Genomic DNA, 19,217 nt, shown 5'->3' with positions numbered 1-19,217 from the left:
CTTGCCATCTGCATCAACCTGTGCAATCCTTTAACAAGATTCCTTTGTTGTGTCATGTGCTCTCCCGTGTCCACCTCAAGCCTAAGTTGCTTCCCTTCCCGGGCTTTCTGGCTCTCCGCAATTAGGTCTCAACCTAACTAGTCACTATTTCCTAACAGAATTTCTCAACATTGATGACCTTCCTTGAACACTGATCAGGGGGAGCAGGACGTGTAAAAACTCCAGACTATTCCATTAACCTGTGCCCAGGGTCCCAGCCTTTCAGAACAGGAAGTGATAAGAAAGACCATTGAGGTTGAATTTAATATGCTTTACCTATCCTCCCAGAGGAGGTACTCACCCGCCCTTGGAAAACGAGTGCAAGGTCAAGGAAATGCTGCAAACCAAAGGCAGGCCAGTGCAGCAGAAAGACCTGCTCACGCCCATTTGATTATGAGGGTGATGCCAGTCACAAACCAGGAGCACACATAGCTAATGGGAAGTAAGCTCCAAGATCAGCTTATTCCTTTGTTTCCCCACTTGGAAGAAAGGCTGTCAAACCGAACACAAACTCCTTTTGTTTTTGTCTCCATGAAGGAGGTAGCGGTTTTCTTTTTCCAGTTGCTGATGGAATTCTCAACCCCATCTTAGTAAAAATAGGCAAGCTGATAAAGTTTTAATCAAATAAATCTCATTTATAGCACTCTGCACTTGTACTTTCGGCAGACAGTTTTGATGGATTCAAAGTTTCTGAGGGAAAGGCCAGGATGAGAAAAAGGTTTGATGAGACTCCTTTAGAAGTAGCCTCTTTTAGCTGGGCCAGGTGGTACACGCCTTTAATTCTAGCACTTGGGAGGTAGAGGCAGGCAGATCTCTGAGTTCAAGGCCAGCCTGGTCTACTGAGGAAGTTATAAGACAGCCAGGGCTACTAGAAAAACCCTGCCTTGAAAAACGAAGCCAAACCAAACCAGACCAAAAGAAGCCTCTTTCGTTTCTAAGGTCACTATTAACTTAGCACAGCCACCACTAGCTGAATCACAGTGCTCTCACAGAGCAAAGGTGAGGCTGTCTTCATGGTGTCTTAGTTGTTGTATCTGTTTAACTTATTAAAAATATATGATCTCTTTAAAGTGGATTCTCAGGCCTATAAGCTGCAAGCTCTCAGAATACCTGGCCAGGAAGACCTTGAATTTAAGATCTGCCTGGGTGACAGCCCATCTCGAAAGCCAGTTAGTCTAAAACTAACACACACAGATGGATTTTTTTTTTAAATAAATGAGGGATTAGAAGCCAGACTTTTAAGTCTTCGCCACATGCTCTGCAGCACGTCATTCAAACAGAGCTGAGGAAGCACTGGGTAAATGGAAAGGAGGAGATGAAGACCTGAGTGAATATTTGTGATGTGGTCATGGCTATAATGAGAACCCATGGAAATGGCAACGCTTCCTCCACATGGGTGAGGGTCAGGGGGATGGCAAAACCTTCCTCTGGTCTGAGTGCGAATGCTCAACAGTGTATGCAAGTACAAGTGTTCCCAAACACAGGCCAGTGTGTGCAGACAGCAGCTGCAGCTCCTCTCCGGGATGAGTGGAACCTGGGGCTGCTCCTCACACAGGCTCCCACCGATATGAGCTAGCCCCTTCACACGCTGTACACAATAAACACCATGAGGTCTGGCTTGTCTTGTAACAGGTACTGCTTCTGGCCGAGTGAGCACAGCCCACCTGAGCCAGCTTTTCTGTATGTGTCTGTGTATCTGTCCTTTCTCCATTCCCTAGTCACCCCAGTTAGGTTTCCAGGACCAAGTCATGTAGCCAGGCATGGTGGCTCCATCCTCTCCGGGGCCAAGAAGCCTCTTTTTGGCACCTCTGATAGAGTTCGGGATAGAATACTCTAATAGAGTCACGGGAGGGTGTTCTCTGGTCTCTCAGACTTTTTTTTTAACTTTTTTTTTTTATATTTATTTATTATGTATACAATATTCTGTGTGTATGCCTGTTGGCCAGAAGAGGGCACCAGACCCCATTACAGATGGTTGTGAGCCACCATGTGGTTGCTGGGAATTGAACTCAGGACCTTTGGTAGAGCAGGCAATGCTCTTAACCTCTGAGCCATCTCTCCAGCCCCTCTCTCAGACTTTTTTATGAGAGCGGACACTACAGAGGAATAGTGGGTTGAGGTGGGAAGACTTCATATGCCATATGACTCTGTGACAGTTCTGTGGTGGCCCTGCTGCATGGCTGGCATTGCTATCGTACTTATGGAGACAACCTAACAGTTGTCATGAGGAGTTTTTCTGCTTTTTCTCAAGGCCTGATGAAAGAGACAGCAGCTCAGCCTTGGATTTGTAGCCTTTAGGGCATGTGAGAAGCAGGAGTTACTGCCAGCATTCCTCATTAGACACAGACACACACACACACACACACACAGACACACACACACACACACACACACACACACACACACAATGACTGCAGGCCCGCCTTTCCTTCCAGCTCCAGGGCTGAAGGATCAGCTCACCGCCTCACTTCATATAGTGGTGAGGAGTCGTGTGCTGGCATTACCTTGTAGAGGTAATCAGTAGCTTCTGTCATCTCTGAGAAATTGGTCTCAGAAAGCCCGGCTTCCCCCAGCACTTTAATCTTCTCCTGAATCAGAGGCCTGTGGGGTAGAAATGAGATGCAGTGAGAACAACCTACCCCGAACCTGAAGGCTGACTAAATGAGGCCCCGCCATCCTCACGGGACTGGGACTGTAACACCATCCTCACGGGACTGTGGTGAAACTGTAACACCATCCTCACGGGACTGTGGTGAAACTGTAACACCATCCTCACGGGACTGTGGTGAAACTGTAACACCATCCTCACGGGACTGTGGTGAAACTGTAACACCATCCTCACGGGACTGGGACTGTAACACCATCCTCTCAGTCCTTCCTGAAATACTTGTCCTGTCCCAATCAGAAACAATCCTATCTGTGCTCATAAAACCAGGTTCAAAATCCTCTCTAGCACAAGAGGCCTAGGAAATAAATCCTGTTTCATTACAGTAATAATGCGAGTTTGCTCAATCCCTCACAGACAGATAAACCTGCACTGCTGAGTGAGGTGTCTCATGCGCGGGGCTGAACACAGAGAATGGGCACTAGTGGGATAATGGAGGACTTCACATCAGGATGAGTGAGGGACTGACAAAGAAGCTGGCGAGCTTTTACTTAGATGACAGACACAATTCCAAGGGTTGAAATGTGACCCACGAGGCCTGGTGGAGCAGATATGTAATCCGAGGCTGAGCTGGGTATAGTGGTGCACACCTTTAATCCCAACACTCAGGAGGCAGAACCAGGCAATCTCTGTGAGTTCAAGGCCAGTCTGGTCTACAAAGTAAGTTCCAGGACAATAAGAGCAACACAGAGAAACCCTATCTTAAAAAGAACCAAAGGGAAGAAAAAAAAAAAAAGAGTCCGAAGCCAAAGGATCAAAAGTTTAAGACTTTCCTGGGCCTCAGAGGAACTTTCAAGGCCAGCTTGGGCCACTCAGTGAGACCGTATCTCAAAATGAACAAGAAAAAAGAGTTGGGTGCTAAAGCTTAGAGGCAAAGTCCTTGCTTAGTCTATGTGAGGCCCTGTGCTCAATCCTCCATATGACAAAAACAAACAGAAAAAGGGACTGCAGTCCTGCCATGAAGCACCATATGGTTCAGAATGAGCCACTTTCTTCTTGAAAAAGGTGACCATCACATCACATATCAAGAAAGAGGAAGGAACACTGTCCCCATCCTAACAAGCCAGAAGTCTCAGCTGGGAACAGATGTTTCTTACACTAAACTCCGTCTGAAGTCTAGGTTCCTCTCCCTCTTGGAGCAGTGGGAAGAGTCCCCTCCCTTTATTCTTACTATTTTTTTCCTCAAACCCTGCAAGTCTCCAAAGAAATTTAGTGATGAAGACAAACGCATCATGGGAAGCAGGAAGCATCACTAATTGGTCTCAGCAAAAGTGTGAGTACTGAGGAAGCAAAGAAACCACACCCTTGAGTCACTCAGCTCAGCCGCCCAGGCCGCCCGCCAGGCATACCAAAGGTAGTCATCTGCAGTGCCTTTTGCCACCAGGTAGTGAATGCCCACAGAGCTCGTCTGTCCAATGCGGTGCACGCGGTCCTCGGCCTGGATCAGCACCTGTGTGTCCAGGAAACAAAACAGTTAAGAAAAGGCCTTAGGAAGCCCCATCCCACCACAGTGAGGGGCATCGGGCCACCCAGCCCCACTGAGTTTCCTCTAGAAAGCATTTCCCTACCTCATGAAAAACTAAGAGAAACTCAAACAAACCTCAGGACCTGGTATCTGCAGCAGAAATGCCAGAGCTTGTGAGTCAAACACGCAAAGAGGCTCTGCCTCTAGTCTGTGTGCTGAGGGGCAAAGGCAGAAGCATGGCACACACCACTTCTTATCTCTGGAAAATGAAGTTATCTTCCGGGGGCTGCAGAGGTGACTCGGCGGTTAAGAGCAATTGTTCTTGCAGAGGACCTGGTGGTTCACAACCATCTACAATACAACTCAGTTCCAGGGGGATGGGATGCCCTCTTCTGACCTCCTAGGACACCTGGCATGCACGTGTTGCACTGACATACATGTAAGCAAAATAATCATACACTAAAATTTCAGATACATTTTATAAATTATTTTCTAAATACCTATCACATAATAATATTCCAAATAAATATCACACCCAGAAAAGGGATGTGATATTTACCACATGATGATTGGGGTATTTGTGTTCATATGCTGATAAGTTCCATAATAACTAAAACTAGGACTCTGATTTATGAGAGGTCTCAACCTTGGAATCTTCCCATCATTAAAGCAGTGGCTGATATGTATCCAGTAAAAGCAACACGTCAGAAAATTAGAAGGAAAATAACTTTTTTTTTTGAGACTTGGGAGAAATTTTATGAGTCTTAGATCTGCCACCACGGCCCTCAGCTACCAGTCACATCAAGGACACCTGGTGTTGTCACTGTCCCTGAGGTCCTCAGCTCACAGGGACAGTTAACAAAGGTAGCCCAGGTGAGCTGCACATTCCTGGATCTGCACGCGGGTGCTCTGTGCCCCTTTGCTCAACAGCAGAGATGAGGGCTACGACTTTCCTAGTCCTCTTCCAGGACGGCCCCTCAGTGAGACAGAGTCAGTGGTCCCCCAGGGTGCGGGGAAGCCCCGAGAACTGGCCTGCAGACTTCCGGTGCTTGAATAGGACCAAAGAGCAGCAGTGCAAACACAGGAGCGAACAGACACAGACAGGACCCAGTGCAGGGAACGCGTGCAGAAAATGCCATCTTTTAAAAATGTATTTATCTTTGTGTATATGAATGTTTTCCCTGCATGTATGTGCACTATATGTGTACCTGGTACTCAAAGAGGCCAGAACAGACAGCCTGGGACTGGAGTTACAGACTGTTCTGAGCCACCATTTGGGTGCTGGGAATTGAACCAGGGTCCTCTGGAAGAGTAGCTAGTGTTCTTAACTACTGACTATCTCCCCAGCCCCAAGAACACGTCTTCTACCATTCATTTATGGCCCTTGTATTTCTCAGCCCCGAGCATGCATGTCCAGGATTCCAGTCAAGTAAGATCCCTTACCCCTGGGTTCCAGAACAGCTCAGCAAACACCACCAGATCAGCTGAGGAGAAGGTGAGGCCCATATTGGCAGCAGTGATGGACAGCACGGCCACTGAGTGCCCTCTGGACAGCTGGAACTGCTGGCACAGATCCTCACGGGCTGCTGAAGGGGTGGAGCCTTCAATTCGGATGTTCTGAACTTTCTGTAGACAATGGGGGAAACTGAGGTGAGCTGCAAAGGCACTCGGGCTGCAGAGCCAGCTCAAGTCTCGTGTCTAGGTAGGGCCCACAGATAGAACCACTCCGCTCCTCAACCCTCTGCCTCCCGGGTTGGCTCTCCTTTTAAAAAACTCAAGGCTGGACTGACACAATTGTTTAATCACATACCATCAGGAGAAACAATAGACTGTAGTGATCTTTTGTTTGTGTTTTAACAAATAAAGCTTGCCTGAAGATTGGAGTGCAGAGCTAAGCCACTACAAGCCAGGGAGTCGTGGCACACACCTTTAACCCCAGAACGTGGGAGACAGAGGCAGAGGGATCTCTGTTAGTTCAAGGCCACCCTGGGTTACGAGATAGAATCTGTCTAAAAGAGAAACAGAGCTCACACAAAGGTGATCCCAGCATTTGGGATCCCACGCCTTTAATTCCAGCACTAGGGAGGTGGGAACAGGATATTGCTGAGCAGAGAGAAGAACATAAGGCTGGAGGAGACAGGAGACAGTTGCAGTCTGAGGATGCAGTCAGTCTGAGGACATGTTCATTCCTTTGGTGCGAGATTTGGTAGAGGTAAAAGGTCTCCCTAGTGGCTGACTGCTCTGCTTCTCTGATCTCTCAGCTTTCACTCACTAATACCTGACTCCGGATTTTTATCATTAAGACCATTTAAGCTGGGCGGTGGTGGTGGTACACATCTTGAATCCCAGCACATAAGAGGCAGAGTCATTAACAGAACAAACAGAACAAGATTCAGGACAGCAATGACTGTTTCACAGAGTTTCAGGACAGCAATGACTGTTTCACCGTATCTCAAATAAAACTCTAGCCTCCAGGGACACCGTTGGCCTCATGGACACTCACACACATATACATAATTAAAAACTAAACAAATCTTAAAAATAAAACAAAAAAACCCTAAGTCTTGAAACTAACATAGAGAAACTTCCTTAGCAAATGGAGCGGGAGAGCCACAGGTGTTTCTTTACTCTATGTCCCTTAAACACTAAAGCGCAGGTAGTGAAGGAAGATAAAGACAATTTATGGTCCTAAACTAAAGCAAAAGTGAAGAGGGAGTGAAGGTGTAGGTGTTTCGTTCTAACGACCATCCTTGGGACTTCCTCAGATAGCTTCTGCTCACTCTACCAAGGTCCACCCAATGGTACTGGAAAGCCTGACACAGGGCCGTGCAAATGAAAGGCACCTGGATAGCAGTGAGGAGGACACTCACACAGACACACACTACCATTTCCTGGCAGGTTAGTTGTTTTATGAACGCAGAGAACGGACGAGTCCCTGGAGACACTCGTAAAGCAAGACTCCTGCTTACGCAGGGAGTACGCCAGAACGCCAACTGTGGGAATTCTGTGGGTCCCAAGTGACGACTCCTCAAAAGGCCTTCACGTGGTTTCTAGAAACCACGGCCTCACTTCTGTGTAGTCCTGGCCCAGTGCTCCGCAGAACAAACAGCAGAAGCCGAGACTCTACCCTGAAGGTCAGAGGGGGCTTACCTTCCTCTCAAGCTCCTTTACAATTGCATCCAGGACCACTTTATGGTGTGCAAACACTAGAAACTTCTCTCGTCCACTCTCCAAAAGGTCCAGGATATATTCACTATATTTGACAATGATTACAAAGTAGATTAAACATACAACTGCAGTTAGCTACCAAAAAGTGACTTCAGGAACCTACCAGGTCCCTGCCCGCTCCTGCCCATTCTCTCCCCTCTCTGAGGGCCAACCTTCGTTCATACCACGTCACACAGGATTTGTGTCGTGTAGATTACTAAAACAACATCAGCCTTCATGTTCGTTGCTACTATCAATTTAATTTGTTTTCAGTACAAACCAAAGTAGGTTAAAGGCTTTTTTGACACAAATCCTGTAAGCTCAACATTGAGAAGACAGAACAGACAATTTAAGGGGGCTTCTCCACTTCCCTTCTACTAAGGCACAAATGGCCAACCCTGTAGTTATAGCAGTGCTAATGGAGGTCTTCCCATTCATTTACTTTTCTCTTTCAACCAGTGCACGTTTTTAAAATTATTTATTTAATGAGCATGAGTGTTTGCCTACATGTATGTATGTTCACCATGAGTGTGCAGAGCCTACATAGGTCAGAAGAGGGAGTCAGATCCCCTAGAAATAGAATTATACACAACTGTGAGGACCCCATGGATGCTAGGAACCGAATCTAGGTCCTCTACAAGAACAGTCAATGCTCCTAATCACTGGGCCACCTTTCCAGCCCCAACTATGTTTTTTCTTAACTTCATATTTTTTTAAAGAAAGCACCTCTATTTATTTATTTATTTATTTATTTAATTTATTATGTATACAACATTCTGCCTCCATGTGTGCTCACATACCAGAAGAGGGCACCAGATTTCATTACAGATGGTTGTGAGCTACCATGTGGTTGCTGGGAATTGAACTCACGACCTCTGGAAGAGCATCCGGTGCTCTTAACCACTGAGCCATCTCTTCAGCCCTTAACTTCATATTTTTATCTACAAGTCTTGGGTCTTAAAGGCAGAGGTGATTTGTTCAGATAATTATTGCTTACTTTTGGGGACACAAAAGCCCTCACCCATCCCGTGGTCGTCCCTAGATAGGGGTTTGTCTAGGCAGAACAGCGAGGCCTTCTTTGGGAAGGACAGTGTCCTGTGATATAGGCAGGCCTGGAAAGGCAAATACACTGTCCTGTAAACACCTAAGAATAAAAGTGACAGTTTGTAGCCACAGCACTGACAAACCACAGGGCCATAGAATCGATTTGGTCAGCTCCTAAAAGCTCTGGCCCCAGCTTTTCTAAGGACCCTTTCCGCTCTCCACACTGACAGGGCTGAGCTGCTCTGCTCATTCAGGTTCCCTTTTACCAGAATGGACATATTGGCTACTGCAATACTGTCTGTCTCACAAAAAGATGCCCGTAAAACAGAAAACAGACAGCAGCAAAAAGGGGGAAGAGAAGCAGCTGGCAGAGGAATTTTTTTTTTTTTTTATTTACAGTCTAATTCTCCTCATTAGACATGTGTGCCGTGAGTCCAGAGGCTCACATGAGATTTGCTCAGTACCTACACTTTTAAAAACTGGCCAATAGTCACTCTCCAGAGTCAACTGAGGCTCTGAGTGTGACATACACCGAAGTGGAAAGTGTTCAGAAACAAAGCGCTGAACATTTTGGACAGGATTGTGACAAGGCAACATGGCCAGACTTAAGCTTGGGGTGCATTTCCATGTAGTGGGCTTGCCCACTCTATACACGGCTCTGGGTTTGAGCTCCGGCATTGTAAGAACCAAAGAAAACCACTATGAACCAATCAACAAATGAGGATTTGTTTCAGGGTTATATTCGAATTCTAGGGGAAATGGATGGTTGTGGGCCTAAGCTGAAGAAAGTTCCCTCACAGACCCTGGGTTTGTAGGGCACGAGGCAAAGAACTGGCCCCCCTTGTCTTCCATCGCTCAGCAGCACATAACAAAAGGTCAGCAGGGGCAATTCAGGGCCAGGTGGGTTGGGCAGGGGAGCTGGGGGGAAGAGCACAAGGGCCAGGCAGGTTCCTCTCTCTCAGTCTCACAGCCAGCCGTGCAGCATCACTTGGCACATGTGAATTGCTTTCACTACGAATGTGAATGAATCACTTGGGCCATTATCCCTCCAACACCATGTGACGTTGAGCAGTGAAAAACATCAGGCAAAGTGGACACTGTTAGGGTTGCCTCAAGTTCAATGCAGTGATGTGCACACGTGTGCCTGTGTGTGGTGATCAGAGGGTAAACCAGACGTCTTCCTCAGTTAGGAAAGGTCTCTTACTGAACCCGGAGACTGGGCTAGGCTGGTTGGCTAGCAAACGGCCAGCATCTTTGTCTCTGCCACACAGCTGGGTGACATGGCCACTGGCTTTCTCAGGTCCACATACTCATGGGGCATCTTCCTATCCCACCCCACAATCACCGCTTTTAAAATGAGAGGTAACAAAAGCTGAACACTGGCAACGGCTTACATGACACAGGGGATTTTAGCTTCTGCTGTTCTGTTGAAGAAGACAATGAGGGCTTCTTTCTGCTCCTGCTTCTGTGGAAAGAGAAGATGAGAGTTTAAAGACCTACTCTCAGTGCTCTGGAATTAGGGACCCAGCTGGAAATACTCTTGTGTTTTCCTCATTTTAGCAACTATATTCTAGAACATTTCAAAACCATTACTCAAGGATTTGTATGATTCCAATTTTCCTTTTTTTTTTTTTTTTTTCCTAGACAGGGTTTCTCTGTGGCTTTGGAGCCTGTCCTGGAACTAGCTCTGTAGACCAGGCTGGTCTCGAACTCACAGAGATCCATCTGCCTCTGCCTCCCGAGTGCTGGGATTAAAGGCGTGCGCCACCATTGCCCGGTTCCAATTCTCCTTTTAAAATACGTCTATTAGGCAAGGGAGGTGGCTCAGTGGTTAAGAGCACTTACTTCTCCTCCATATGACCCAGGTTCAGTTCCTAGCACTCACATGGTGGCTCCTAGCAATCTGTAACCCCAGTCCCAGGGAACCCGACACCCTCTTCTAGCCTCCACAGGCTCACATGTAGTACAAAAATAATGTAGACAAATCACCCATCCACACAGAATGAAATAATAAGGGGTGGTGGTGGCAAGGCTGGTGCACTGGCTCAGCGGTTCAGAGTACTTGTTGCTCATGCAGAGTACCCCACTTTGGTTCCCAGCACCCACATGATGGCTCACAACCATCTGTAACTCCAGTTACAGTGTATCCAATGTTCCCTTCTGACTCCTTTGGGCATCAAGTATGCATGTGGTGCATACACAGTTAAAACACTCATTCATAAAAATATTAATAAATCTAATAAATTAAAAATATTATTCCTTATTACATAACACGTATTTATATCTAGTTATATACAAATATGCTTTATATAAAATATATGTAGGTATATAAATTATATTTTATATAGAATGACCACATATAGGAATATATAAATATATATGTGTTGTGTATGTTTCAAAGTATACAGCAGAAGTAGAGTTTCTAGGGAGCTCAAATATCTGCTGGGCTTGGAACCTGATGGTAAGAATTCAGTAGCCAATACATATAGTCACAAGTATTCAATAAATCCCACTTATTATGAGTGTTTACCTTTATTTTTATTCCACACAGCAAACATCTATTATATTATTGACATCTACTGTATTTCTTATTCTCTTTTTGCAAAACTGGGGATCAAACCCACAGACCTGCACATGCTAAACAAGTACTCTACCCAAACAAGTACTCTACCCCTGACCTACATCCATAGCCTTGGTGTTTTTTTTGTTTTTTGTTTTGGTTTGGTTTTTTCAAGACAGGGTTTCTCTTTGAGCTAGTTCTCTTTGAAGCTTGTCCTGGAACTAGCTCTAGTAGACCAGGTTGGCCTTGAACTCACAGAGATCCGCCTGCCTTTGCCTCCAGAGTGCTGGGATTAAAGGTCTGCTGTCTGCGCCACCACACCCGGTGCCTTGGTGTTTTTAATGTGTGAGAAATCAATAGTTTTATCTTTAAAAAGAAAAGAAAAACTTTACCAAATTAAGTAGACATCATACTATCCATTAATGGTCTCACTTCTTTTCTAGCGTGGGCAAGGGGTTTTGAAACAACTTGTACCCTTTGTTCCTTGGCTCCTAGACTCTTACTAAAATGGATGCACTGCGGTTCTCAGATTTCTTGTCTTGCTAAATGACAAGGGAGAAAGGATGCTGTCACTGGAACTCTGCATGGGCCTGCTTCATTTTCTTTGCTAATCAGAAACCAGCTTCAGACAAAGGCCATGATAGCCGGTTTTCCTCAGCCTTTAAGGAAACGTTCCCAGCTGAAAAATGAGAAAAGCTTTCATGATAACAGATTTTATAAACTGGCCGCTTGGCCTTCACTTGTCCATACGAAGGTCTGAATAAATCTTCTAGATGGAGAGGTGTGAATGGACAAAGAACCAGCACTTGACAGGCAAGCCTGCAGGGCCTGCCGGAGCGTCCATGATGTAGGCTGAGAGGTGCTTGGGGCTAAAAGTAATGATAACTGAGTCTCGAGTCTCCTTATTTGTCTAAAACTATGATAACATGGCTCTGTTTAACCTCTCTGACTCAGGGTTTCACAGCTGGTGGGGTTTGTCCGTAGACACACAGTCCACTGGCCAGCCACTGCTGCGTCTGCTTCCTGAAGGAAGCTAAGCCTTTCATTTGCATCAGACTGCCAAGGCGGAGGGGGGCAGTTCTCAGGTTCTGGGCTGGAGGTTGGAAAACTTTCACTGAGCTCAGACTTCACTTCCATCATCTCCAAAAAGGGGAGTGAGAAGTCTGCAGCATCTAAGACAAGGGTGATTGTCACCAGCAGGCAGAACTCCAGGTAACTGACACGACCCTCATCGATCTCCAGCACCCTGTTCTACTTATGGAAACATTAAAATATCCCCTCCAAGACGGGATTTGTATGGCTGACTACCCAGCGCTCTTAATTGTCATGGCTTATCTTAAATTTTACTAATAGAATGCTATTTTATTAGCTTGATATGAAGTCAAAGTTTCAGGCTGCATGTGAAATAATATACGGCACACTTACAGAGCCATATGCACGCGGTACAGGTTTAAAAGCTGCTACACAGCTGCTCAACTAACCAACCAGAGCACCCAGGTGCTTTGTTTCATTCTTGTTCCTCTTGGCTTTCCTACCTGTCAGTGTGTTTTCTTCCTCAATTCAAATGCTGACTGTTCTCTCTCTCTCTCTCTCTCTCTCTCTCTCTCTCTCTCTCCCTCCCTCCCTCCCTCCCTCCCTCCCTCCCTCCCTCCCTTTTTCCCTCCCTCCCCCCCTCTCTGTTTTTGTGTTTTTGTTGTGATTTCTTGATTTCTAAACTAGTTGTTCCAAAGGCAGACCAGGTATTAGCGAGAAACGCTAAAGGCCTTGCTCCATTCACACATAAAACAAACACCACCATAAGTAGCAAAACCAAAACTGTATCTTTGAATCTAAAATTACTGCAAGCCTGTCTCCCTGCTAACATTATATTTGCTGTTCTTATTCACTGGTCAGGCAGTAAGGGCACACCTAGAAGGTAGAAGCAGGTGGATCTCTGTGAGTTCCAGGACAGCCAGATCTACATAGTGAGGCCCTGTCTCAAAAGCAAGTTGTGGGCTGGGTGAGCTCAGTAGTAAAGCACACATTCAGCACGAGCAAGGCTCTGGGTTTAATCCACAGCACAGCCCCCGCAACCCCCTGCAAAAAAGTACGTAAAATTTATAAATAAAGTTTCTATTCACTGAATTTTATTTGTAGAAATCACCAAGATTGATTTTCAGTGACAGAACCTCTTGTGTTACCAAATTATAACTTCAGAGCATTGCCCTAACTGGACATAGTGGCATACACCTGCAATCTCAGCCATCAGCAGAGGCAGGAGGATTATAAGTTGGAGACTAGCTTGGGTTATAAGCAAGACCCTGTCTCGAAAGAAAAACCAAACCAGCAGCACCACAACAAAAGGAACATGATCCATTATGTCCACATAAAATGGAAAATTACCGCAGGACTATTCCTCCCTTTCTCTGGGAATTCAGGTTACTACATGTGATTAAGCACACATTAAACATGGTATGACAACTCACCAGGGCTTCCTCTAGCCTACCCCATTTGCTACTCCCACCATAATACTGAAAACATTGCACATTTTATCTCTTGTCATTTTGGGGCATTCTGTCACTTCTCAGAGGCTGACATCGCAGCAGTGACTCACCGTCTTTGGGGGACTATGGGGCCCAGATGATTTGTGATGATTGTTTATTTTCTTGCTAATGAAAAGTATAAGGCTGGCATAGAGTTCTTCCCAGCACTTCCAACAGTACGACACTGAAGAAGAGCATGAAATAAGAGCCAGCCAGCGGGACATCTTGTACACAACTCAAGGTATAGGGCGGGAGAGCTGCACCTAACTTCAGATCTGTGAACCTCATTTCACTCTCTGTAAACACTAATTTACGAATTCCAATGCTGACAACCCGAATGCATGGCCCGGGTCCACACTGGCATACTCGCATGCTCCCTACACACACACACACACACACACACACGCACGCACGCACGCACGCACGCACGCACGGTCATGCTCTTCTTGCTCTAGTTAGAAAAGTCATGTCTGGAGAACTCGGAGCACATGCACAGAGCAGCTTCCGGAAGGATACCTGGGGAAGCACCCACGCCACAGTCCTACTCACAGTATTGTTCTTGGTCATCTCTTTGGCTGCTGCATCTAGAGCCGCCTTGGCCCTGGTGCTGATCCGACCAGGGTTGACCACCACCATCTTGCGCTGCTTGGCTGGGAGCTGGGAGAGGACATCGGATTTGAGCCGCCGCAGCATGATGGCCTCCTCCAGCAGCAGCTTCAGCTCACCCAGGTTGGAGGAGCCCGAGTAGTCCCAGCCCCACGGGAGCTGGAGAAAGAGAGGACAATTTCAGCCTTGGCGCTCCAGACAGCACTGCGTTCAGACAGCCTCAAGGGGCTTTACAAGACTGAATGAACCCCAAGTGAGACAGATGAGGATAGAAAAGGATGTGGGGAAAGCCAGGCATGAGATAAACTGAAAACCAATGTCACAGTCGCCCACCATTTGAAACTAACATTTCTATCAGTTTAAGTGACTGATGTTTGGGTTTGAAAAGCCCAGAACATAGGTTTGTGCTGGTCTGGCCAGATTGAAGTTTTAGAATCCAGGATCCCCTCCAGCAGCTCAGACTCCACTCCCTCTCATATAGCTACAGAAGATATGAGAAACTAAAATAAAATCCCTAGCTGGGTGTAAATGAGTAGAAGTGGAGCATCTGCCTGGCGTACGTAAGGTCTTGGGTTTGAACCCATCACATCAATCAATCAGATATCAACCAACCAATCATCAGTTACGGCCTATCCTTCCCCAGTACTCTTCCAATCTCTATGCGGAACGCCAGAGAGCACGGGTCTCTGCTGCTCTGCAGATTCCCAACTCAGTTCTTTCCTGCCTCACCTCCCCCTGATGCCTCTAGACAGTCACTGGGTATCAAGTGAGCTTGGTTCAGGGTGCTTTCTCTAGAGAGGTCTCCTAGTGCAGAGAGGGGAAACAGCTTGCCTTCTGGGCTATACTTTAGAACAAACTTGGGAAGATGTGAATATCACAATTAACTTGGATATCTTGCCCCCAGTTTAATATTGTTACCTCTTAACTTTATAGATTAAAACTGAATAATGCTGAAAATAATGCTGAAAGATTTTAAGCTGGAATAATCACATTCTAACAAGGTCTCATGCACTGGGCTGGGTGGAATAAAGGACAGGAGGAAGACACAGACACTGTCCACACTTATGGTTTGTTGAGGTGAGGAAAGAGAGCAGGAAGGAGAATAAGCAGGACTGGAGGATGGAGCCTCATAATGTCCAGACCCCTCTGGAACAGAGGAAGGGACGATGGAGTCAGAAGGATGAACTCCACCTCAGGCCTTCCAGTGGGTGCTATCTACGGTCTCAGCGAGCTGAGGGAGGAGTCCTAGTCAGAAAGCAGCAAAGAGGACTGAAGTAAAAACAACACAGGGAATTTATAAACAACCCACTCTGGAAACAGTCATGGAGAAAGTAAGCTGCAGACTGTGTTAATGAAATATATGACTTCTGAAGACATTCAACAACTGAGAAGCTACCTTAACGACAATCTAACTAGTCCATCATTAAACTGTGCAAAGCACTATAACTTATATTATACGTACTTTGTGAGTAAATGGAAATGCTTTAAAATGTCTTATTTTTAAAGTAGTTTAAAAGTATGGGAAGCAATCATGAATTCACATAGCAGGGGTTTCTCATAGAGTGTTCGTGAGTAACTGCAGCCATTTCTCCAAAGTTTACATCAGTGTCTCTGATGTAAACAGGGCTCGGTATATGTGTGGTTTGACCTCAGCACACATTACTAAGGTGTGAGCTGGGGAGGACTGACAAACGGTGACCCTGACTGTACCATACTCCTGTCTGCAGCACTCACTCTCCCATCCCTGGAGACCTGTGCAGACGGCAGGTTTGGAGTCACTTCAGGGAGTGACTTATGGGTCAGGGGCCACCACTTAGGAGCACAGGCTTGTAGAGAAGCCCTCCCAGAAAGCCTAAAACTGTTCTATCAATCCCACTCTGTTCTACCTGCTCCAAGGTTCTGCATGGTCTTTTTGTAGATGACTTCCTCCCAGGCCAGAAACCCTCATTCACCTGCTTTCTTGGCTCTGCCTGGGAGCTTCCCTCTAACATGCCTCAGGGTCTTTTCTGGGGCTGCTTCTGGTGTGGATTTGGCTCCTACAGCCCAGGCTGCAAGCCTTGCACAGGAGCTGTGAGCTGGACCCAGAGAGCACCACTCAGAGCCTCATATATCTGTACAGTAACTACTGGACCCTTTCCTAGAGAATCAGAAATCATTACAAGTGTTAAAACTTAGAAGGACGGGGGGCTGGAGAGATGGCTCAGAGGTTAAGAGCATTGGCTAGTCTTTCAGAGGCCACGAGTTCAATTCCCAGCAGCCACAAGATGACTCACAACCATCTACAATGAGATCTGGTGCCCTCTTCTGGCATGCAGGCACACTGGCATGCAGTCAGAACACTGAAAAAAACTTAGAAGGACAGATTTCATCTCGTCTTTGAAAGTACTCAAAGGTCAAAGTTTTCATCTGGTTTTCATCTGGTTTTCTGGCCCATTTCTTGGTTCCTATCAAGGAGCAGAAAGAAAAATGTCAACATGAAGGTAAAAGAATAGGGGGCAATGGAGATAAGAGAATAAATACCCGCTTGGCTTCACAGTAGCGCAGTCCAAAGGCATGAAACTGGGGGAAGAACGTTGGCTTGACAGCAATGATCTGTGTGTAGAGCTCTGCAGGCCGGGACATGGCGGGCGTCCCTGACAGCAAGATCGCTCTCTTGGCAACCTAAGGACGAAACAACCAAAGACACTCTCAGTATAGTGAGGAGGAAACGATGGAGACCCATACCCCTGAGAGATCCCTTAATACGAAATATCCAAAATGCTGCCATGAGGCAGAGGCTGGATGCCCCACACCCTACCCAAGAGCAGCAGAGCCCCGTGGATTGTAGCAGCTTCATCTTTTACTTCCTAGGCTCTATCACTGCTGGATGTACTTTAAGTATATACATTTTAATTGTGTGTGTGGTGTGTGTGTATAAGTGTGAGTGTGTATGAGTATGTGTGTGCACGTGCGAGTGTGAGTGAGCGTGTATATGTGTGTGAAGGTCATCAGATTCACTGCAGCCGGAGTTGCAGGTGGCTGTGAACAGCACAACCCTGGAAGAGCAGCACGTGCTCTTCACCACGAGCCTTCTCTCCAGGCCGTTCTTAACAAGCCTCACTCCAGAACTGTGTGATCTCTAAATCAGGGCACTCTAGCCGGAGAAAAAGACCATGTGTTGTAAAATCCAAACGGCACTGCTAATGTAAGCAGTCAGGTGTCAACTGTCATTCCTTCAGTCCCCCCAGCTGATGTCACTGCACTGACACTTCCTGAACTATCTCTACTGTGGCCCTCGCTTGACTGCAAAACTCTTGAGACTGTGACGGCTATTCTTGGTTGTCAATGTGACAACATCTGGAATAACCTAAAGCCCAAATGACCAGGCACACCTGTGAGGGACTTTATCTTAATCAAATCATTTGATAGGAGAAAACCCACTTCTAATTTCAAAAGGTAGGAAGATCCACCTTTAATCTGGGCCACACCTTCTGCTGGCAGCCTGTATAAGACTCGGAAAAAGGAAGCTTGCTCTCACTCTCTCTACTGGATTCCTGGAACTTCCATTGGTTTACAGACAACCAATGTTGGAATAGCTGGACCACAGTCTGTAAACCACTCTAATAAATCACACACACACACACACACACACACACACACACACACACACACACACACACACACACATTGTAAGTTCTGTCCCCTAGAAAGCCTAAGAAAGTAGGAACTGGGCTGTCCCTACTTTCTGTGGCACAAAGTAGGTAATCAATGTACACTACATACTGAGAAAAATTCAGAGGAAAGCTGGTTAGTGTCGAAGGGAACATGAAGTAAACATGAGGGGTCCAGAGCTGGAACAAAGCAGGGAGACCAATAGGCTTGAATTCCCTGCAGAACAGACTTCTGATATCAAGTTAAATTTATCATAATGACCCTGCTAGTATCAAGGGTAAATGACAGAGACAGCCTGTGTAGAAGCCCCTAGCTCAGTGGTTCTCAACCTTCCTAAGGCTGCGACCCTTTAACACAGTTTCTCGTGTTGTGGTGATGCCCAACCACAAAATTATTTTTGTTGCTACTTCATAATTGTAATTTTTCTGCTATATGAATCATAATGTAAGTATCTGAAATGCAGAATATCTGATGTGATCCCTGTGAAAGGATCCCTTTCCTGCTCCCCTGCCCAAAGGGGTTGCCACCCACAGGCTAAGAACCTAGCTTATAACTAGCTGATAATGGAAAATGCTTCTGCATATATTGTATGCACATATTCATGTGGTGTGTGCACTGTTATGGAGGTGCACATGGGTGACGTGTACACGGAGGCCAATGGTCCATGCCATGTGTCTTCTCTACTCACTGTTTCCTTTCCTTTCTGACACAGGGTCTTATCCTGAGGGTTCACCTGACTTTGCTCAAAACCCAGAGTTGCAGATTCCAACTCTGGTGTCCGTGCTTGTGCGGCAGCAGGAGACTGCCCACTGATTTTTTTTTTTTTAAGGAAAAAATGTCCTTTTAACTTCAGTGTATTTCAAGACTCTAGTTCATTTTGTAATTACTAAGAACTTTAAATGGTGGGACCCATGCCACTGACCAAGCTCGGTCTGCTCAGCAATGGGCAGGAGGGAAATAAACAGGTGGCTGACCCGGCTCCAGGGGACTCTAGGGTCTTCCCTTCCCCGACTCAGACCTGACCCAGATCAGACCTTAGGGAGATGGGAGAGAGAGTGAGCCGGGAGGAGACAGTGCCACAAGGAACACCACAACCATTAGAGGTAAAATCCCCTCAGCTTTGGAGGAGACCCTGCTGTGGGGCTCAGCGCCTAGAAACTGTTTGTTAACCATGGTAACCTTGAGCTAGTGGCAGTAATACAAGGCAACCGTATGAAGTAAATGCCCAAAGGGAAAGTAGGTTTCCAAATGGATATGCTGATCATAAAAACAAAGGTGTAACCCATGGAGGAAAGAGGATTCATCATAAATACACGAGACACAATTCTCAAGATGTACATCTGCCTTCTCAACCACTGCCAATGAAGGTTTCTGGCTATGATTTCCTGCACAGTTTGATGCAGACTCATTAAAGTAACAGTGGCATCTTGAATGATGTCTGTAGAAGACGGTGAGTTT

General features: G+C 46.2%; 1 protein-coding gene across 3 annotated transcripts in view; it reads right to left on the bottom strand.

The window, feature by feature from the left end:
• Positions 1-19,217, bottom strand: part of Smarcal1 (SWI/SNF related, matrix associated, actin dependent regulator of chromatin, subfamily a like 1) — a 43,657-nt gene that overhangs the window by 1,842 nt on the left and 22,598 nt on the right. For all 3 annotated transcript variants that reach the window (XM_050123768.1, XM_050123770.1, XM_050123769.1), the window contains exons 11-17: positions 16,629-16,769; positions 14,052-14,267; positions 9,815-9,885; positions 7,320-7,422; positions 5,613-5,795; positions 4,054-4,154; positions 2,544-2,640 (exon numbers count right to left, since the gene is read on the bottom strand). In XM_050123768.1, the coding sequence (XP_049979725.1) occupies positions 2,544-2,640; positions 4,054-4,154; positions 5,613-5,795; positions 7,320-7,422; positions 9,815-9,885; positions 14,052-14,267; positions 16,629-16,769 (912 nt within the window). The remainder of the gene's footprint in view (positions 1-2,543; positions 2,641-4,053; positions 4,155-5,612; positions 5,796-7,319; positions 7,423-9,814; positions 9,886-14,051; positions 14,268-16,628; positions 16,770-19,217) is intronic.

This window comes from Alexandromys fortis, unplaced genomic scaffold (genome assembly GCF_014885135.2).
Source record: "Alexandromys fortis isolate MF-2015 unplaced genomic scaffold, M_Fortis_MF-2015_v1.1 scaffold_220, whole genome shotgun sequence".
In the NCBI taxonomy this organism is placed as follows: Eukaryota; Metazoa; Chordata; class Mammalia; order Rodentia; family Cricetidae; genus Alexandromys; species Alexandromys fortis.
This window is presented reverse-complemented; position numbering and strand designations above follow the sequence as displayed.